The 9,170-nt window shown below is 43.2% G+C and overlaps 1 protein-coding gene across 1 annotated transcript; it reads left to right on the top strand.

Annotated features, from left to right (window-relative positions):
- The first annotated feature begins 4,561 nt into the window (after positions 1 to 4,561).
- On the top strand, positions 4,562 to 8,044 carry LOC110493765 (transmembrane protein 121-like). Its single transcript, XM_021568230.2, has one exon. It carries the CDS (start codon positions 6,357 to 6,359, stop codon positions 7,386 to 7,388), a length of 1,032 nt encoding a protein of 343 aa, XP_021423905.1. The 5' UTR covers positions 4,562 to 6,356; the 3' UTR covers positions 7,389 to 8,044.
- The last annotated feature ends 1,126 nt before the right edge of the window (positions 8,045 to 9,170 follow it).

Here is a 9,170-nt window from a genome sequence, read left to right as displayed (position 1 = left end):
TGTTTCCATCCCATCTAAAACTTCTAAAAATAACACATTTGTGGGTCAGATGATACATTTGAAAGACTTCTGGTGTCTGGGAATCTTGGTCTGATTACTGACTCACGTGGTCTTTAAAATGAAAAATGAAGATTCTGATGACTAATTGTGTCACAGTTGTGCCAAGTTGGCTGGATGTCCATTCTTGATACACAGGGGAAACTGTTGAGCGTGAAAGTTTTGCAGTTCTTGACACAAACCAGTGCGCCTGGCACCTACTAGCATACCCCGTTCATAGCCACATACACAATTAACGGCTCAATTGTCTCAAATCCTTTTTAACCTGGCTCCTCCCCTTCATCTACACTGATTGAAGTGGATTCAACAAGTGACATCAATAAGGGATCATAACTTTCACCTGGACTCACCCGGACAGTCTATGTCTCTGCAAAGAGCAGGTGTTCTTAATGTTTTATATACTCAGTGTACAATTTACGAATGAGCATGTTGATTTCTGTAGCGTAGTAACTTCGAATGTTTGAATGAACACCTTTAATCCATATGAATACTTTACACTTAATCACAACAAAATAATAATGGGATCGCAATATTGGCTTGTTGGCACTAGCCAGCACAAACACCTACACAATGCTTGGTAATACACAGGTACAGTATGTGGCTGTGTATCACCGATTGTGTTTGATGCTCATCAACAGATGGACTTGTTCACATGTGTATGTTCCAACAATGGACCCAAAGTAATGCATGCACATTTGTGAGTCAAGCCAATCTGTCAATTAAGAAAAACAAAGCCTTCGAAAAACCCTGCCTGCTGGTAAGTCAGTGTTTACCAAAATGGGCTTGCAAAGCTTGGTCATGCTGTTCTTTGCACACAAAAAAGCTATGATAATTTCTCTTCCATGTGCCTCAGAAATTGTGCTGGTAGGCCTCTTTCTTCGGTTCAAAAACATACATGTAAAGGGATTTTTTTAATAAAATGTAAAGGGTACATTTCCTATAGTCAAGCAAATGTGACTCACTATCCAATATGGTAATTGTAGTACAGCAGGCTACATTAAACATAATTTTTCTGTGAAGAAAAAGGTGACATGAACGATAGTGGTTACATGTTATAAATAACCACCAATGTTCCCAAGAACCCCCCCCCCCTCCCCCCTTCTTCAAAGGGAAGAAATTTACGATGGGACTTGAAGTGCCCCTTAAACATAAATGGCCATCGGCAGTAATGGACGGCCTCTCTCAATGGGGTTCACTGGGGTTGCGTCTCAAATAGCACCCTTTTCCCTTCGGGCCCAGTGAGAAGTACTGCCCTACATAGGGAATAGGGTTTTATTTGGGACACAGCCTGGGTATCCGCTGCAGCTCTCTACTTCTGTGCTCCTGACTGCCTTCTGTGCCCCCGAGTGGCTCATGCGAGTCCAGATAAACAAATTAGGCACGTGGTGCCTAATAGCGTGTGGATTATACCACCCATACACATTTGACAGGACACATATCCTTCTTATGTATACAAACACATGCAGACACAAATATTTATCACAGAAAACACGTAGCACAATTTTCTAGATGTTAGATGCTATGTCAGCATCCACGACCACAGCATGGCAGATGGATACGGTACGCTTTTCTGATCGACCGTGACCATGGCCATTACTCTTGGTGGCACGGGACCCGGGCTCGCACCAGCTGGAAAATGGGCTTTTGGTTGGAGGCAGGCAGGGCCTTTAAAAGTAAGCCACATGGAGGGGCAATGAGGCACCAGTAACAGCTCTCCAGCTGGCAGGACCAATTTTTCACGGTAAAGGAAGAAATAGGTCAGCGCCAAGCAGTAGCTGAGCTGTTGCTAAGAATATCGCTGGCCCCAGTGGACATTTTAGGACTCTTAGGTACTTTCTCTCCACAAGGTACAGGTGACTACTCTGTTGTGAGTTTCCAGTGTTTGCCCAGCCAATAAGACAACCTAATGCTCGCAAACAGGTGGAATTGGGAAAAGTCACCTTGAGTATTGTAATTGTCACAAAAAACAAACATTTGTGCATGTCAAAATGATTTCCATACACGGTACGTGTTGGACACATTCCAATTCTACCCCTACTCACAAAAGGTGTCACTGGGAAGATATGATTCATAGACTTATGATGTGCCATTTGAGCTGTACCAGGTATCAGATTAGGTTGTGTTTGGATGGTGTTGAGTGCACTGTTGCCCAAATCGACACCTTAAATTCTGTTGATATAATTATGCGAGCAACAGAAATTCCACCCTTGCATCAAACAGTCATGAAGACTCCAAAATCATCCAAAATCATCCCAAGTATTTTTTTCTCAATTTATTGGAGGGTGAAGTCATATGTGTAATGCATGTTGTTGGCTGCTGTGGAACTGTTATATCGCCCTCATAGTTTATTGCCTCTCTGAGATAATATGATTTGAGAACCTCACAATTTGCATTTGCGTCTCCTGTTTCATTACAGTAATGGAGTTAGCTCTACTTTGTGCACTTTGAGCATTGAATAGAAGGAAGGGTCTGGTGCCAGTTGCAATTAAAGGAAGTTAGACACAATTGGAATTGAGACGCCACTCCTTGGAGTTTCCATAGCAATAACCAACGGCATACGACATTGGCGTTATAATCACTTGGAAATGAAATACAAACAAGCTGTTATTCCTTTTGATATGTCCTAATATCCCTAGTCCCACTTTCCCTGTTAAAATATAATTAAATTTGTAAGTCAGAAAGCACTTTAGCTCTTGCTGAAAGCTTTCACAGAGTCATTGATCACACATAATTGTGTACTTTGAAGTGGTTTCGGCTGTGATGATGTCGCTAGTGAGAGAAACCATAATAATATCCAAACAAGTCATAACAAAACATGTAATAGAACCAAAGTGTTATTTTTATCAGTCATTTAAATGATTTCATTGTTATGGCACATTCAAATTGACAGATTAAACAACCCATTAAAACATTTAAGAGATACAATTAAGAATATACTAATGAAAAATAAGTGGTCACCTCAGTGAAACACCAATCCTGGTTTCAGGGAGTATTTCTTAGAAAAAGGAAACTACAGTTAAGGCAGAAAGAGACTAAATGATTTCCCTGCAGAGAGAGAGAGAGAGAGAGAGAGAGAGAGAGGCTACAAAGCACAATTAACACATGTATCTACATGGTGGAAAACACTTTCCATTTCTTCTCGGATACAGATAGTGCATCACTACAGTGGGTATGGATGATAGGCTGTCTCTGCTTCACTGGTGGTTAGATAGTGTAATATAAGCATTCACGACAGGGAAAGTGGTTGGAGCCAATGACACGCAATCCAATAAACTGATGGCCGGTGGCGGTGGCTTTACTGACACCCCCCTCCAACCACACTCAAGCCCCCAGCCTGTGCGCTCATATTTGGGAGTAATGCATCACATAACCTGTCCCCTGTGGGGTGTCTTAACAGTCTGATGTTAGGATTTATGCCAAGCGATCAAACATGCCTTATTAGCCTAGCGTAGCCTAGCGCTGGGACTAAGGCTCCCCCACACTGGCTCAAAGTCCTAGTGTGGTGCTAGCCCTCCCTCTCTCCTTCCCCATTTATTACTACATGCTTAATTAGTCTAGTGAAGCGCTGGGGCTAGGCAGCTAGCTCCTTCACCCACTGCTAGCCCTCCCTCTTGCCCATTTATTATTACATGCTTAATTATCCTAGTGAAGCACTGGAGCTAGGCAGCTAGCACCTTCACACACTGCTAGCCCTCCCTCTTGCCCATTTATTATTTACGCTTGATGATCCCTCTGTTAATTCTGGAAAAGAGGAGTCTTTCATCAATTATGAAATAGCCTGTCTGTCCAAAAGGAGAGATTGTGATGTTGAGGTTCAGGCAAAGGCTTGTAATGAGTCGGCATGAATTATCAGCCATAGAAATAGGATTGCTGGAACAGGTATCCTCAATTAAGTAAATGGTCATGTTAATGTTCCATGATTCTATTTCTAAGTTATTGATAACTCTATTTCTAAGCTCCCCTATCGCTATTGTTATAAATTGTGTATAATTGCACCCACATTTTGTAGGGATGGTGGTATATTAAGTGCTCTGAGTATCTCGTCTCTCACCACTGTGATTCAGTGTTCCCTTAAAGAAATCAGTGCAAAGGTTCTGAAAGAGCAGCCAAGGCTTAGCCTTCCCCTTCGCCTCTCACACACATACGCATGCATGCATGCACACACACACACACACACACACACACACACACACACACACACACACACACACACACACACACACACACACACACACACACACACACACACACACACACACACACACACCACACACACACACACAGGGAGCTGCTGGGGACGTGTGGATCACTCATTACACTGGCGTGTGTGTGGGGGTGTGTGTTACTCGTCTCAGTGGAGTGTGTATGTGATTTGTATGTCATTGAATCCCCCCCTCGAGCGTCTTTGCCCTCCCCTGATAAAAGGAGGATCTCAACATCTGAGGGGTTGGGTGGACTTCACAGCAGGGATCAGTTACTCTGAAGAAGAGGGACGGAGGGATTTAAAGTGCATGGGCCAGGAGTGGAAAGGGATGAAAAAAGAGAAGAGAACTTGATGGCAGGAGGCAGCTCACACATGACCATCACCATCGCTCCCTTACATCCTTGTCTCTCCTTCCCTCGCTCTCTCTCTCCTCCTGCAGCTGTGGCTTTCTGAGCATGCCTCTTCGACATCCAACGGCTGAGCACACACGAGTGGGGGAAGGAAGAGAAGCAAGAGAGGGACGAAAAGAGATTCCAGCAGACCTAGTTTGGGAAGGCACAGACAAACAGCACCTCAAGTAGGAGCAAGGAGGGCAAATATTTAGAGATTTTCACATTAAAGGACATTTGAAACTGCGAGAGTTGACAATGCTGTGACAATGTGATGGCCATTCGCAGGTCCTTTTCGGAGGGGGAAAGAAGATGAGAAAGGAGTGAAAAGGGCTTTTCGTTGATGGCTGTGTGTCTCAATGGGCAGTGGGGCACGTCCGGCATTCGATGGTTGACCACACTCTGGTGGAAATTCTAGGACACTCACCTAGAACGGATCGTCGATCAAAGGGACACATCATTTTTATTGTTCCACCTGAATCTCCGCATTAGGAGCTTTCGCTCGTCAAGGAGAGAGCATCTTTGAAGTGAGAGCACGACGAGAGGACGAGAGGCTTCTTGTTTTCCAGGGATTCAACTTCAAAGATAAACTTTTCTAGCTCCTTTCCTTTTGAGGTTGCACACACAGGTCCCTGTTCCCTTCTATGTCTCAAAAGGGGTGTACGGGGGATGATTTTGTGGGTCAACAGAAAGAGAACGTTGGAATTGCAGTTTTCCGTTTCCTTTTGTCAACACAATATATTGGGAATATCACAGTGTTGGGAACGTGTGAGGATTACAATGGAGACGAAACCTATCATTTGTTGCAGTGGATAACCAATACTCACATAATGAACCCTATCCATCATGTTTCTTCACTCCATGCCACGGCATGGAATTAGTGCTGGGGTTGGCAATTCCACATTGGCATCAAACCGGAAATGTAATGCTGCGAATCATTATGATTGATTATGACTGGAGACGTAAGTGTAAGTGCATTGCTGAATCCATTGCGCTTTTTGTTACTGCTCGGAAGAGCTCCGGGAGAATTTTTTATGCGGCAACTTATCTACAATGTCCAACATCTAACATGATATCAACCACTGACAGAATTACAAGAACATTAAAGTAATAAAAGAGACATTCCCAGTTACTGCAGACACTAAAGGACGACAAATCGATGACGTGGAGGCATTGTGTTTAGAGTGTAGAGTTATACAGTTAGGGCTAAAAAATATTATATTTAGATTTTTATTAGGATCCCTAGGCAGCAATGCAGTTTCAAATGTACTCTGCTTGACTGTTTCCCTGCTTGCTGAGTACTGAATAGAGGTTGAAGGATAACTATTCATATTTATGAGGGTATTTTGGGGGAACTGATGGCAGGTCATGCAAGTGGACCTGACTTTGTACAAACAGTCATCTGATGGGACTTCAACTGTCTGAACCAAATGGTGGTACATACCTGATTCAACCAACAGGACTAAAATGAGCTGATGAACAGAGACAGTTACCACAAATTTATTATAATACCTAACCTTCTTTGAACCCAGGTTTTTGCTTTGACCCACAACTTTCATTTATTTTTTATTTGATTTACTTCTTAACTCTTTTTTTCTTGGACCTATATCTTTTTCTTGGAACTTCATTTTTGTTTGACCTTTGTTTCGTCTTTTGTCTTGGATCTTGGTTTCCCTTTTTTCCTGGACGTTCACCACCTGGTCAGTATGGTGCCGCCACCACCCGCCAACAAGCTTCATGTGTGCTTGTCGGCCGTCTTGATCATGGGCAGCATGGCACTGATGGACGCCTACTTGGTGGAGCAGAACCAGGGGCCCAGGAAGATCGGCGTGTGCATCATGGTCCTCGTGGGGGACATCTGCTTCCTCATCGTCCTACGCTACGTGGCTGTGTGGGTGGGTTCTGAGGTGCGGACCTCCAAGCGTGGCTACGCCATGATCCTATGGTTCTTCTACGTCTTTGTCCTGGAGATCAAGGTCTACTTCGTCTACCAGAACTACAAGGCCGAGGACGGAAAGGGGAGAAGTTTGGACGGTTGGACTGGCAGCGGCGGCGCGGACGGGGTGGCACGGAAAGCGCTGACATTGCTTCTGTCCATTTGCGTGCCCGTGGTCTACATCACGTTGGTGGCCATCGACCACATGGAGTACGTGCGGCCGCAGAAGAAGAAGGAGGAGATCCGGTGTCGACTCTTCTGGGTGGTGGTGGACTTGCTCGATGTCCTGGACGTGCAGGCCAACCTATGGGAGCCTCAGAGGAGAGGGCTCCCCCTATGGGTGGAGGGACTCATGTTCTTCTACTGCTACATCCTGCTGCTGGTGCTCCCGTGCGTGTCGCTGAGCGAGATCAGCATGCAAGGGGTGAACATCGTGCCCCATAAGATGATGCTCTATCCGATTCTCAGCCTGGTGACTATTAACATTATCACTCTCTTCATTCGTGGTGGGAACATGATCTTCTATAGGGACTCCAGGGTGTCTGGGATACTGATGGGTAAAAATGTGATCGCCATTGTTCTCAAGACTTGCAGTTTTGTCCAGTATCGGAGGCATCTCGGCGAGGTCCCGTCGCCCGCCCTTGGGGTAGAGATGCAGAAGAATTGCATTGTCCACGGCCCAAAAGTGACTATGCCTGTGCCGATGCCGATGCCCATGCCACCCCAAGTAGTGATTCAAGACTTCACAACGTTTCCCGAAGAGATGGTGTGTGTGAGTGACACAGAGGTTGAGCAAACGTGACACAGGTCTGGGTGAGAAAATAATAAAGATACCTAACACATTATGAGCTTTATTATAGGACAATATAAAATACACATTGATGCGTATAGCAAGTTATTAAGCATGATGCCTGCGGGGTTTTAGTAAAGTGTCACCAGAACAGTTGACACAAGGAAGCAGCGTAGGGTCACGACAAGTAGGGTCACAACCATTTCCTTGGACCAGGGAGGAAATTACTTTAGGAAGAAGTGAATGTGCCCCTCCCAATAAGGATGATCTAATGAAGAACAAAAAACTAAAATGAAAGATTAAAGGGATACTTATACTTGTATAAGATATTGTGCAGAACAAAGTATGATGTACCTTTTAATTTGGGGATGATTTGTTGTCTCTTTGTGCACCTGTAAAACTACCTACAAATATTAATGTGAGGTGCTGGATACAGTAAATGAAAGATATTCCGCACACTTTACTGATCATTGCTGTGTTTATTGTTTATTTTAGTATTGTGATGAGGCCGTTCAATGAACAGTAGAGTACCTTCACTCTGACCGGCCCTCCTTTCCAAACTGTTTTCGTTCTAATGCTGTTTGAGCGTCAATGTCAACCATTTTGTATTCAATGACTTGTCTTTGATAAATGAGCCCTGTATCGAAAGAGTTCAGATTGTGGTTGTTATGTATTTTGCATTCGATTAAGTGATATGCGTAACACTGAAGAGCTTTAAAAGAAAAAAAGAGCAATTTAAAGCATTTATTTTCCAATAATTTTGCGAAGAAAAGTTGGCTTTTTTCTTAGACGATTTCTTACTGTTCACTGTGGTCAACAAAATAAGATTGAAGGAAATACTTTCATGCGACTGGAATATGTGTCTCTGAAAATAGGCCTTTATCAAATATGTACTGAATATGAAAAGGAGAGACGTCTGCTGACTTGTTCTGACATGCGCTTTTGAAGCGGTGCGTGGAAGCTGTACGTGTATTATTGCAAAGACAGGTATTTGTTTTGAAAGAAGACGCTTTAATGAAAGAGAGATATTCTACACACATTCGTGTTCAGACAGAGAAATCACAAGACAACTTCTGTCCTGTGAAAACTACATATTTAAAAAAAACAATTGAGGCATGGCTGTTCTCTTCACTTCCTCCAGTCACCCTCGGAAGATGCGTTGACCTTTTTCAAAAGTACAATTTTAGTATACATATGGAAAACTATATCAAGTGCATAATTAACCCAAAGACATTGAATTTGGCAATCAGTGCTCCCTCAAAAGATAAGGGCATGACGCCTCTGCATTCAGTGTTGGTAGAGAATATATTCCGACTCACAGTATGAGCTCTATGTTTGAGAAATGCAACTAATACACAATATCACAATTCTGTTGACAGTTTTCTCAGAAACACCATGCTGCATAATTGGTGTGGTATCCATGGCTACCAAATATCTTATGATGACTGTGATATCTGCAGTACGAGGAAGATTAGTTAACGATTATTTAACTGTCGCTAGCTAGATCATTATATTTCCTTCTGTATTGTTCTCTGATATTGTTTTACAATGCCTTTACATCAGCACTCTTCATTTATGGTTAGGCTTTGAACCCTTAAAAGCACATTATTTATAGAGTACGTACTACAGTATGCAGGCAATGTTCAAACGAAATATTCCACCTCACAATTTATTCCTCACTTTTTGGACCCTAAGGGAAAATAATAAAATACAATAAACTTCATTTAAATATGATCAAGGACACAATGTACACTGCCGCTGGGCAGGTATTCATGTTTTAGGAGGTGTCTGTTG

This window comes from Oncorhynchus mykiss, chromosome 17 (assembly GCF_013265735.2).
Source record: "Oncorhynchus mykiss isolate Arlee chromosome 17, USDA_OmykA_1.1, whole genome shotgun sequence".
Lineage (NCBI taxonomy): Eukaryota > Metazoa > Chordata > Actinopteri > Salmoniformes > Salmonidae > Oncorhynchus > Oncorhynchus mykiss.
The sequence above is the reverse complement of the archived record's forward strand: the minus strand, read 5'-3'. Positions and strand labels throughout refer to the sequence as shown.